The sequence below is a fragment of the Pseudophryne corroboree genome, chromosome 2 (assembly GCF_028390025.1).
Source record: "Pseudophryne corroboree isolate aPseCor3 chromosome 2, aPseCor3.hap2, whole genome shotgun sequence".
Classification (NCBI taxonomy): Eukaryota; Metazoa; Chordata; class Amphibia; order Anura; family Myobatrachidae; genus Pseudophryne; species Pseudophryne corroboree.
In genome coordinates this window covers 77,381,601-77,394,902 of record NC_086445.1, presented here as the reverse complement: position 1 = coordinate 77,394,902, position 13,302 = coordinate 77,381,601, and the positions used below count along the sequence as shown (strand labels likewise).

At 48.3% G+C, this 13,302-nt stretch overlaps 1 protein-coding gene across 1 annotated transcript in view; it reads right to left on the bottom strand.

Moving 5' to 3' along the window:
- The window catches only part of LOC134990141 (ferroxidase HEPHL1-like), a 209,947-nt gene that overhangs the window by 183,507 nt on the left and 13,138 nt on the right, over positions 1-13,302 (bottom strand). Inside the window, exon 4 of the mRNA XM_063950651.1 lies at positions 7,279-7,455. Coding sequence (XP_063806721.1) covers positions 7,279-7,455 — 177 coding nt within the window. The remainder of the gene's footprint in view (positions 1-7,278; positions 7,456-13,302) is intronic.

Genomic DNA, 13,302 nt, shown 5'->3' with positions numbered 1-13,302 from the left:
CTCAGTTAGTCCCTGTATATATATAGCGCTCTGGTGTGTGCTGGCATACTCTTACTCTGTCCCCCCAAAGGGCTTTTGTGGGTCCTGTCCTCTATTTGAGCATTCCCTGTGTGTGTGGAGTGTGTCGGTACGGCTGTGTCGACATGTTTGAGGAGGATAATGATGTGGAGGGGGAGCAGATGCCTTTAGCAGAGATGTCACCCCCTGCGGGGCAGACACCTGAGTGGATGGTATTATGGCAAGAAATGAGTGCACGTATAGACTCCTTACATAAAAAATTTGACGACATGCCGACTGTGGGACAGCCGAGTCTTCAGCTCGTGCCGGTCCAAGGGTCTCAAAAGTCATCAGGGGCTCTAAAACGCCCGTTATCTCAGGTGGCACAAGTAGATGTCGACACGGATACTGACGCCAGTGTCGACGACGATGAGTCAAATTTAATGCCCGTTAAGGCCATTCGCTGCATGATTGAGGCAATGAAAGAGGTGTTAAATATTTCTGATTTACATCCAGGTACCACAAAAAAGGGTATTATGTTTGGGGAGAAAAAACTACCTGTAGTTTTTCCCCCGTCAGATGAATTAAATGAAGTGTGTGAAGAAGCGTGGGCTTCCCCTGATAAGAAATTGGTGATTCCTAAGAAATTACTAATGGCGTTCCCTTTCCCGCCAGAGGATAGGTTACGTTGGGAAACACCCCCGAGGGTGGATAAAGCGCTCACACGTTTGTCAAAAAAGGTGGCACTACCGTCCCAGGATACGGCCGCCCTTAAGGAACCTGCTGATAGAAGGCAGGAGGCGATCCTGAAGTCTGTATATACACACTCAGGCATTATACTCAGACCAGCAATTGCGTCAGCTTGGATGTGCAGTGCTGCCGCTGCATGGTCAGATAACCTGTCAGAAAATATTGACACACTAGACAGAGACACGATCCTGTTAACAATTGACCATATCAAAGACTCAGTCTTATACATGAGAGATGCACAGAGGGAAATCTGCCGGCTGGCATCTAAAGTAAGTGCACTATCTATCTCTGCTAGGAGATGCTTATGGACTCGCCAGTGGACTGGAGATGCAGATTCCAAAAGGCACATGGAAGTTTTGCCTTATAAAGGGGAGGAATTATTTGGGGATGGTCTCTCCGACCTAGTTTCCACAGCAACGTCTGGGAAGTCAGCATTTTTACCCCATGTCCCCTCACAGCCTAAGAAGGCGCCATTTTATCAGGTTCAGTCCTTTCGATCCCAGAAAAATAAGCGGGGAAAAGGAGGGTCTTTTCTGTCTAGAGGCAGAGGCAGGGGAAAAAGGCTGCAGCAAACAGCAGGTTCCCAGGAACAAAAGTCCTCCCCCGCTTCCTCTTCCAAGTCCGCCGCATGACGGTGGGGCTTCACAAGCGGAGCCAGGTACGGTGGGGGCCCGCCTCAGGAATTTCAGCGATCAGTGGGTTCGCTCACAGGTAGATCCCTGGATCCTTCAAATAGTATCTCAGGGATACAGGCTGGAATTCGAGGCGATTCCACCCCGCCGTTTCCTAAAATCCGCCTTGCCGATTGCTCCCTCAGACAGGGAGGCAGTGCTAGCGGCAATTCACAAGCTGTATTCCCAGCAGGTGATAATCAAGGTACCCCTACTTCAACAAGGCCGGGGTTACTATTCCACACTATTTGTGGTACCGAAACCGGACGGTTCGGTGAGACCCATTCTAAATTTGAAGTCCTTGAACACATACATAAAAAAATTCAAGTTCAAGATGGAATCGCTCAGGGCGGTTATTGCAAGCCTGGACGAGGGGGATTACATGGTATCCCTGGACATCAAGGATGCTTACCTGCATGTCCCCATTTACAATTCTCACCAGGAGTACCTCAGATTTGTGGTACAGGATTGCCATTACCAATTCCAGACGCTGCCGTTTGGACTCTCCACGGCACCGAGGGTATTTACCAAGGTTATGGCGGAAATGATGATACTCCTTCGAAAAAAGGGAGTTTTAATTATCCCATACTTGGACGATCTCCTAATAAAGGCACGATCCAAGGAACAGTTGTTAGTGGGAGTAGCACTATCTCAGGAAGTGCTGAGCCAGCACGGTTGGATTCTGAATATCCCAAAGTCACAGCTGGTCCCCACGACACGTCTAATGTTCCTGGGAATGATTCTGGACACGGCCCAGAAAAAAGTGTTTCTCCCGGAGGAGAAAGCCAGGGAGTTGTCTTCTCTAGTCAGAGACCTCCTAAAACCAAAACAGGTATCGGTGCATCACTGCACGCGGGTCCTGGGAAAGATGGTAGCTTCTTACGAAGCAATTCCATTCGGCAGGTTCCATGCCAGAATCTTTCAGTGGAACCTGTTGGACAAGTGGTCCGGATCGCATCTTCAGATGCATCGTTTAATAACCCTGTCTCCACGAACCAGGGTGTCTCTTCTGTGGTGGCTGAACAGTGCTCATCTTCTGGAGGGCCGCAGATTCGGCATACAGGACTGGGTCCTGGTGACCACGGATGCCAGCCTACGGGGCTGGGGGGCAGTCACAAAGGGAAGAAATTTCCAGGGACTATGGTCAAGTCAGGAGACTGCCCTTCACATAAATATTCTGGAACTAAGGGCCATTTACAATGCCCTAAGTCAAGCAAAATCCCTGCTTCTACACCAGCCGGTGCTGATCCAGTCAGACAACATCACGGCAGTCGCCCATGTGAATCGACAAGGCGGCACAAGAAGCAGGACAGCGATGGCAGAAGCCACAAAAATTCTCCGATGGGCGGAGAATCATGTACTAGCACTGTCAGCAGTGTTCATCCCGGGAGTGGACAACTGGGAAGCAGACTTTCTCAGCAGGCACGACCTCCACCCGGGAGAGTGGGGACTTCATCCAGAAGTCTTCAAAATGATTGTAAATCAATGGGGTCGTCCACAGGTGGACATGATGGCGTCCCGCATAAACAAAAAACTAGAGAAGTATTGCGCCAGGTCAAGAGACCCTCAGGCGATAGCGGTGGACGCCCTAGTGACACCGTGGGTGTACCGGTCAGTATATGTGTTCCCTCCTCTACCTCTCATACCAAAGGTACTGAGAATAATAAGAAAGCGAGGAGTAAACACAATTCTCGTGGTTCCGGATTGGCCAAGAAGAGCGTGGTACCCGGAACTTCAAGAGATGATCTCAGAGGACCCTTGGTCCCTGCCGCTCAGACAGGACCTGCTACAGCAGGGCCCCTGCCTGTTCCAAGACTTACCGCGGCTGCGTTTGACGGCATGGCGGTTGAACGCCGGATCCTGAAGGAAAAGGGCATTCCGGAGGAAGTCATTCCTACGCTTATTAAAGCCAGGAAAGATGTTACGGCAAAACATTATCACCGCATATGGCGGAAATATGTTGCATGGTGCGAGGCCAAAAAGGCCCCAACAGAGGAATTTCAACTGGGTCGATTTCTACATTTCCTGCAAGCAGGAGTGAATATGGGCCTAAAACTAGGCTCCATTAAAGTACAGATCTCGGCTCTGTCGATTTTCTTTCAAAAGGAACTAGCTTCAGTACCTGAAGTTCAGACATTTGTGAAAGGAGTGCTGCATATTCAGCCCCCATTTGTGCCTCCTGTGGCACCGTGGGATCTCAACGTGATGTTGAATTTCTTGAAATCACATTGGTTTGAGCCACTAAAAACCGTGGATCTGAAATATCTCACGTGGAAAGTGGTCATGTTATTGGCCTTGGCATCAGCCAGGCGAGTGTCAGAATTGGCGGCTTTATCATGTAAAAGCCCTTATCTGATTTTTCATATGGATAGGGCAGAATTGAGGACTCGTCCCCAGTTTCTCCCTAAGGTGGTGTCAGCGTTTCACCTGAACCAGCCTATTGTGGTGCCTGCGGCTACTAAGGATTTGGAGGACTCCAAGTTGCTAGACGTTGTCAGGGCCCTGCAAATATATGTTTCCAGGACGGCTGGAGTCAGAAAATCTGACTCGCTGTTTATCCTATATGCACCCAACAAGCTGGGTGCTCCTGCTTCTAAGCAGACTATTGCTCGTTGGATTTGTAGTACAATTCAGCTTGCACATACTGTGGCAGGCCTGCCACAGCCTAAATCTGTCAATGCCCATTCCACAAGGAAGGTGGGCTCATCTTGGGCGGCTGCCCGAGGGGTCTCGGCTTTACAACTTTGCCGAGCAGCTACTTGGTCAGGGGCAAACACGTTTGCAAAATTCTATAAATTTGATACCCTGGCTGAGGAGGACCTGGAGTTCTCTCATTCGGTGCTGCAGAGTCATCCGCACTCTCCCGCCCGTTTGGGAGCTTTGGTATAATCCCCATGGTCCTTACGGAGTTCCCAGCATCCACTAGGACGTTAGAGAAAATAAGAATTTACTCACCGGTAATTCTGTTTCTCGTAGTCCGTAGTGGATGCTGGGCGCCCATCCCAAGTGCGGTCTATCTGCAATACTTGTACATAGTTATTGTTAACTAAATCGGGTTATTGTTGAGCCGTCTGTTGAGAGGCTCTATCGTTTCATACTGTTAACTGGGTTTCATATCACGAGTTGTTCGGTGTGATTGGTGTGGCTGGTATGAGTCTTACCCGGGATTCAAAATCCTTCCTTATTGTGTACGCTCGTCCGGGCACAGTACCTAACTGGGGCTTGGAGGAGGGTCATAGTGGGAGGAGCCAGTGCACACCAGGTAGTCTAAGATCTTTCTAGAGTGCCCAGCCTCCTTCGGAGCCCGCTATTCCCCATGGTCCTTACGGAGTTCCCAGCATCCACTACGGACTACGAGAAACAGAATTACCGGTGAGTAAATTCTTATTATTAAGTGGCAAGTCCAGGTAGAGAGCATTCTGTCCCTCCTGGAATGGGACATGTTGGGAGGTATGCACAATTTAATAAACATCCCCCATCTTCCATCGGGGCCCCTCTGTCTTAAGTGCCCCGGGCACCCCCAAGGCTTAATCCGCCCATGCCTGCAAGATCACGCCCATCGTAATGAGGCCACACCCCTTTTTGAGATTTTTTTTTTTTTTACAATAACACCTTATATGAATAGGAGACACTGTAGCAGTGAAAAACCCTGTTATCACTGCTACATGAATAGACCCCTAAGTGGTTTGTTTCTGATAACCCTTGCACACTCACATTACACACAGGGGTACATTTTCTAAATCTTCTAAAACAGAATTGGTGATGTTACCCATAGCAACCAGTCAGATGCTGTCTACCATTTTCTTAAAGGCTATAGATAAATGATAGACAGCATCTGATTGGTTGCTATGGGTAACATCCCCAATTCTCTGTTTTAGAAGCTTTAGTAAATTTACCCCACAGTGTCAAATTACCCTTATTTCTTATTTGTCCCTTGTGCTATGTAATATTACTTGAGTCATGTCCTTTTGTACTTTTGCCCTGTACGGCGCTACAGAATTTTGTGGCTCCTTAGAAATAATTGTTATTAATAACAACATAAATGATAAGAGACACCTTGGTGATCTGGTCTGAAGGTCAACACTGGTCGACAATGTTTAGGTCAACCACTATAGGTCGACAGTCACTAAGTCGACAGGGTTGGAAGGTCGACAGGGTTACTAGGTCTACATGTGCTAGCTCGACAGGTCAAAAGGTCGACATGGGTTTTTCAAATTTTTTTCTTTTTTTGAACTTTTTCATACTTAACGATCCACGTGGACTACGATTGGAACACAGTGAGGCACCTATCCTGAAGCATGGCGAGCGAAGCGAGCCATGCGAGGGGACATGGTGCACTAATTCCCGGTCAATGGGGGGTCATTCCGAGTTGTTCGCTCGCAAGCTGCTTTTAGCAGCATTGCACATGCTAAGCCGCCGCCTACTGGGAGTGAATCTTAGCTTCTTAAAATTGCGAACGACTTACTTGGCATCTGCGATCAGTTCAGTGCTTGTCGTTCCTGGTTTGACGTCACAAACACACCCAGCGTTCGCCCAGACACTCCCCCGTTTCTCCAGCCACTCCTGCGTTTTTCCCAGAAACGGTAGCGTTTTTTCACACACGCCCATAAAACGGCCAGTTTCCGCCCAGAAACACCCACTTCCTGTCAATCACATTACGAACACCAGAACGAAGAAAAAACCGTGAGTAAAATTCCTAACTGCATAGCAAATTTACTTGGCGCAGTCGCAGTGCGGACATTGCGTATGCGCACTAAGCGGAAAATCGCTGCGATGCGAAAAAATTTACCGAGCGAACTCGGAATGACCACCAATGTATGCAGAAAACGACACCAGATAAAACCAAAAACTCATGTCAACCTTTTGACCTGTCACATGTCGACCTAGAAACCCCGTTGACCTTCCAACCCTGTCGACCTAGTGACTGTCGACCTATAGTGGTCGACCTAAACATTGTCAACCTAGACACTGTCGATTTGATGATCCACACCCGGTCCTCTTAGCTTCACGAATTGCTCAGTACCTCTATAAGGAATGTTTTCTAGGCTGGCGTTTTGTTCTAGTACTTGCTATCTACAGTAATTTATTTCTATTAAATAATGCAGACGATTAATGCTTGAGAGATGCATTTTTTATTTACAGCTGTTGTACAACTAAGAGCCCCAACAAACTCTGACAAAGGCTTCCGGGGAATCTAAGGACTTGTCATTAAGGATCAATGAGGTCTATTTACTAAGCCCAGGGCCGGCTCTACCATTAGGCAGCTTTAGGTGGCTGCCTAGGGGCGCCAGCTCCTGGAGGGCGCCACTGAATTCATCTAGCAAAAAACTGAAGGATGTCTCTGTATGCGGCCTCCTCCTTTTACTCTGCGCTGGCTGCTGCTGCCGGTCTAATCAAGTGCAGCCGCCACTATCAGGCTGTACCATGACTCAGCGCTTTCTCTGTGCTGACATGAGTTACATCAAGTCATGTGAAGGCACATAGGAGGCGGATGTAACTATGGCTACCGAGGGGCACCCCCACGGCTGCTCCTCATAGCCCTGATGCACCTCCTGCAGGGGGGTTGCAGGGTAGGGGCACCGGGTTGAAGCTTTGCCTAGGGTGCATAGAGACCTTGCACCGGCCCTGACTAAGCCTTGGGTGGAGACAAAGTGGACGGAGATAAAGTACCAGCCAACCAGCTCCTGTCATCTTTCAAACACAGCCTGTGACATGTTATTTAGGAGCTGATTGGCTGGTACATTATCTCTGTTCACTTTGTCCCCAACCAAGGCTTAGTAAATAGACCCCTTAGTTGTTACATCAATGTTATCAGTGTGTACCTTACATAATATTGTAGCAGGATATGAGGGATACTCACAGTGCATGTAATTACTCTCCTTAAAGTCCTCATCATCCACGTCTACAGTGTCTGGCTTGGAGCAATAGGTCTGGATGTTCTCCTTCAGGTACCAGCTGACATTCTCATCCACAACATTAAACATCAGCACAAAATACTTGTCTACATCCAAACGGTTTAAAGACTTATCTAGTATCCCTAGATGATAATGACACAGAAATAATGTTATAATGTTCTATAACTGTATAATGTGCATCCAGATATTGCTCAGCATGTAAAAGTACAGAATGTCATTGCCCTTCTGATTCCCATCCATAGCCAGGTCTCAGAAAGGTCACTAAGTAATAAGCTTGCCATACAAGACCTTAAGGAATTTCAAAATAAAACTCAAAGCCTCACACATAAAGCAGCGTAGCACCGTCTAGTGCAGAGTCACCCCAGTCTGCATTTATGTTACAGAATCAGGATGACTACAAGGGGGCAAATCTGTTTGGTCAATTTTAAGTAGCGGCCCACAGAACAATCACCCAAGTTTCAAATGATTGCTGAGAATGTAAAATCTGCAGGACCACCATCCCTATCTCCGTACTGTATGTGAAATCTTCACTTATACAGGTCTTGATGTGCTAATCGATGCCGTTTGGTTGCCAGGTTTTGCTACTGTCCACAAAAGACCATATTTGCGAAGGTTTGCCGAGAAGCTACACCAGGACTTTAGGAGGTATGTGTTCCCCTGCAGGTGCTAAGCTTGCCTGCCAACAGTTTTGATTTTTCTGGGACCACCCTAACAGATATTCCCATCAGCATAGATGGATAAATAAGTCATAAGACATATCAGTCAAACCAACAGGAGCATATATTCTTCTGAAAGTGCACAAGTGAGCCTGTAGTCTACAATTAAAGGTCAGCAGCTTGACGCGTTTCATCTTGATAGACTTCTTCAAAAGCATGCTTTTAACTATTTAAAGTGTTTGTTTTTCCTTTTCTCTAACGTCCTAGTGGATGCTTGGGACTCCGTCAGGACCATGGGGAATAGCGGCTCCGCAGGAGACAGGGCACAAAAGCAAGCTTTTAGGATCACATGGTGTGTACTGGCTCCTCCCCCTATGACCCTCCTCCAAGCCTCAGTTAGGTTTTTGTGCCCGGCCGAGAAGGGTGCAATCTAGGTGGCTCTCTTAAAGAGTTACTTAGAAAAAGTTTTTAGGTTCTTTATTTTCAGTGAGTCCTGCTGGCAACAGGCTCACTGCATCGAGGGACTTAGGGGAGAGATTTTCAACTCACCTGCGTGCAGGATGGATTGGATTCTTAGGCTACTGGACATAGCTCCAGAGGGAGTCGGAACACAGGGCTCGCCCTGGGGTTCGTCCCGGAGCCGCGCCGCCGACCCCCCTTGCAGACGCTGAAGATGAAGAGGTCCGGAACCAGGCGGCAGAAGACTCTCAGTCTTCATCAGGTAGCGCACAGCACTGCAGCTGTGCGCCATTGTTGTCAGCACACTTCACACAGCGGTCACAGAGGGTGCAGGGCGCTGGGGGGGGGCGCCCTGGGCAGCAATGTATAATACCTGTATGGCGAAAAATACATCACATATAGCCCTTGAGGCTATATGGATGTATTTAACCCCTGCCAGATATCTAAAACTCCGGAGAACAAGCCCGCCGAAAAGGGGGCGAGGCCTATTCTCCTCAGCACACAGCGCCATTTTCCCTCACAGAAAGGCTGGTGGGAAGGCTCCCATGCTCTCCCCTGCACTGCACTACAGAAACAGGGTTAAAACAGAGAGGGGGGGCACTGATTTGGCGATATGTATATATATATTAAAATGCTATAAGGGAGGAACACTTATATAAAGGTTGTCCCTGGATAATTATAGCGTTTTGGTGTGTGCTGGCAAACTCTCCCTCTGTCTCCCCAAAGGGCTAGTGGGTCCTGTCCTCTATCAGAGCATTCCCTATGTGTGTGCTGTATGTCGGTACGTGTGTGTCGACATGTATGAGGAAAATATTGGTGAGGAGGCGGAGCAAATTGCCTGTAATGGTGATGTCACTCTCTAGGGAGTCGACACCGGAATGGATGGCTTATTTATGGAAATTACGTGACAATGTCAACACGCTGCAAGCCGGTTGACGACATGAGAGGGCCGGCGAACAAATTAGTATCTGTCCAGGCGTCTCAAACACCGTCAGGGGCTGTAAAATGCCCATTTACCTCAGTCGGTCGACACAGACCCAGACACGGACACTGATTTCAGTGTCGACGGTGAAGAAACAAACGTATTTTCTTTTAGGGCCACACGTTAAGGGCAATGAAGGAGGTGTTACATATTTCTGATACTCCAAGTACCACAAAAAAGGGTATTATGTGTGAGGTGAAAAAACTACCTGTAGTTTTTCCTGAATCAGATAAATTAAATGAAGTGTGTGATGATGCGTGGGTTTCCCCCGATAGAAAATTATTGGCGGTATACCCTTTCCCGCCAGAAGTTAAGGCGCGGTGGGAAACACCCCTCAGGGTGGATAAGGCGCTCACACGCTTATCAGAACAAGTGGCGGTACCATCTACGGATAGGGCCGTACTTAAGGAGCCAGCTGATAGGAGGCTGAAAAATATCCTAAAAAGTATACACACACATGCTGGTGTTATACTGCGACCAGCGATCGCCTCAGCCTGGATGTGCAGAGCTGAGGTGGCTTGGTCGGATTCCCTGACTAAAAATATTGATACCTTTGACAGGGACAGTATTTTATTGACTATAGAGCATTTAAAGGATGCATTTCTATATATGCGAGATGCGCAGAGGGATATTTGCACTCTGGCATCAAGAGTAAATGCGATGTCCATATCTGCAAGAAGATGTTTATGGACACGACAGTGGTCAGGTGATGCAGATTCCAAACGGCACAAAGATGTATTGCCGTATAAAGGGGAGGAGTTATTTGGGGTCGGTCCATGGGACCTGGTGGCCAGGGCAACTGCTGGAAAATCCACCGTTTTTTACCCTAAGTCACATCTCTGCAGAAAAAGACACCGTCTTTTCAGCCTCAGTCCTTTCGTCCCTATAAGAGTCATATCTGCCCAGGGATAGAGGAAAGGGAAGAAGACTGCAGCAAGCAGCCCATTCCCAGGAACAGAAGCCCTCCACCGCTTCTACCAAGTTCTCAGCATGACGCTGGGACCGTACAGGACCCCTGGATCCTACAAGTAGTATCCAAGGGGTACAGATTGGAATGTCGAGAGGTTTCCCCCCTCGCAGGTTCCTGTAGTCTGCTGTACCAATGTCTCCCTCCGACAGGGAGGCAGTATTGAAAACAATTCACAAGCTGTATTCCCAGCAGGTGATAATAAATTTACCCCTCCGACAACAAGGAAAGGGGTATTACTCCACACTATATGGTGGTACTGAAGGCTAGGTGAGACCTATTCTAAATCTGAAAAATTTGAACACTTACAATGGTTCAAATCCAGATGGAGTCACTCAGAGCAGTGATAGCAAAGAACAAGGGGACTATATGGTGTCCCGGGACATCAGGGATGCTTACCTCCATGTCCCAAAATTTGCCTTTTCTCACCAAGGGTACCTCAGGTTCGTGGTACAGAACTGTCACTATCAGTTTCAAGACGATGCCGTTGGATTGTCCAAGGCACCCCGGGTCCTTACCAAGGTAATGACCGAAAGGAGGATTCGTCTTCAAAGAAAATGGACGACCTCCTGATAAGAACAAGGTCCAGAGAACAGTTGGAGGTCGGAGTAGCACTATCTCAAGTAGTTCTACGACAGCACGGGTGGATTCTAAATATTCCAAAACCGCAGTTGTTCCGACGACACGTCTGCTGGTCCTAGGGATGATTCTGGACACAGTCCAGAAAAAGGTGTTTCTCCCAGAGGAGAAAGCCAGGGAGTTATCCGAGCTAATCGGGATCCTCCTAAAACCAGGAAAAGTGTCAGTGCATCATTGCACAAGAGTCCTGGTAAAAATGGTGGCTTATTACGAAGCGCTTCCATTCGGCAGATTTCACGCAAGAACTCTTCAGTGGATCTGCTGGACAAATGGTCCGGATCGCATCTTCAGATGCATCAGCGGATAACCCTATATCCAAGGACAAGGGTGTCTCTCCTGTGGTGATTACAGAGTGCTCATCTTCTAGAGGGCCGCAGATTCGGCATTCAGGATTGGATGCTCGTGACCACGGAGGCCAGCCTGAGAGGCTGGGGAGCAGTCACACAAGGAGTGTGATCAAGTCTGGAGAATTCTCTCCACATAAATATACTGGAGCTAAGAGCAAATTTATAATGCTCTAAGCTTAGCAAGACCTCTGCTTCAAGGTCAGCCGGTATTGATCCAGTGGGATAACATCACGGCAGTCGCCCACGTAAACAGAAAGGGCGGCACAAGAAGCAGGAGGGCAGTGGCAAAACTGCAAGGATTTTTCGCTAGGCGGAAAATCATGTGATAGCACTGTCAGCAGTGTTCATTCCGGGAGTGGACGACTGGGAAGCAGACTTCCTCAGCAGGCACGACCTCCACCCGGGAGAGTGGGAACTTCATCGGGAAGTTTTCCGCATGATTGTGAACCGTTGGGAAAGACCAAAGGTGGACATGATGGCGTCCCGCCCGAACAAAAAAATGGGACAGGTATTGCGCCAGGTCACGAGACCTTCAGGCGATAGCTGTGGACGTCCTGGTAACACCGTGGGTGTAACAGTCGGTGTATGTGTTCCCTTCTCTGCTTCTCATAACCAAGGTATTGAGAATTATAAGACATAGAGGAGTAAGAACTATACTCGTGGCTCCGGATTGGCCAAGAGGGACTTGGTAACCGGAACTTCAAGAGATGCTCACAGAGGACTAATGGCCTCGGGAGATAAGAAGGGATTTGCTTTCAGCAAGTACCATGTCTGTTCCAAGAGGAACCGTGGCATCGGCCTTTAAGAAAGGACCTGCTCCAGCAGGGACCTTGTCTGTTCCAAGACTTACCGCGACTGCGTTTGATGGCATGGCGGTTTGAACGCCGGATCCTAAGGGAAAAGGCATTCCGGAAGAGGTCATACCTACCCTGGTCAAAGCCAGGAAGGAGGTGACCGCACAACGTTATCACCACATGTGGTAAAAAATATGTTGCGTGGGTGAGGCCAGGAAGGCCCCACAAAAAAATTTCAACTAGGTCGATTTCTGCACTTCCTGCAAACAGGAGTGTCTATGAGCCTCAAATTGGGGTCCATTAAGGTTCAAGTTTCGGCCCTATAGATTTTCTTCCAGAAAAAATTGGCTTCAGTTCCTGAAGTCCAGATGTTTGTCAAGGGAGTATTGCATATACAGCCCTTGTGTGCCTCCAGTGGCACCGTGGGATCTCAACGTAGTGTTGGGATTCCTCAAATCATATTGGTTTGAACCACTCAAATCTGTGGATTTGAAATATCTCACATGGAAAGTGACCATGCTGTTGGCCCTGGCCTCGGCCAGGCGATTGTCAAAATTGGCGGCTTTGTCTTACAAAAGCCCATATTTGATTTTCCATTCGGACAGGGCAGAACTGCGGACTCGTCCCCAGTTTCTTCCTAAGGTGGTGTAAGCGTTTCACCTGAATCAACCTATTGTGGTGCCTGCGGCTACTAGGGACTTGGAGGACTCCAAGTTGCTAGACGTTGTCAGGGCCCTGAAAATATATATATATATATATATATATAATTCCAGGACGGCTGGAGTCAGAAAGTCTGACTTGCTGTTTATATTGTAGGCACCCAAAAAGCTGGGTGCTCCTGCTTCTAAGCAGACTATTGCTCGTTGGATTTGTAGTACAATTCAGCTTGCACATTCTGTGGCAGGCCTGCCACAGCCAAAATCTGTAAATGCCCATTCCACAAGGAAGGTGGGCTCATCTTGGGCGGCTGCCCGAGGGGTCTCGGCTTTACAACTTTGCCGAGCAGCTACTTGGTCAGGGGCAAACACGTTTGCTAAATTCTACAAATTTGATACCCTGGCTGAGGAGGACCTGGAGTTCTCTCATTCGGTGCTGCAGAGTCATCCGCACTCTCCCGCCCGTTTG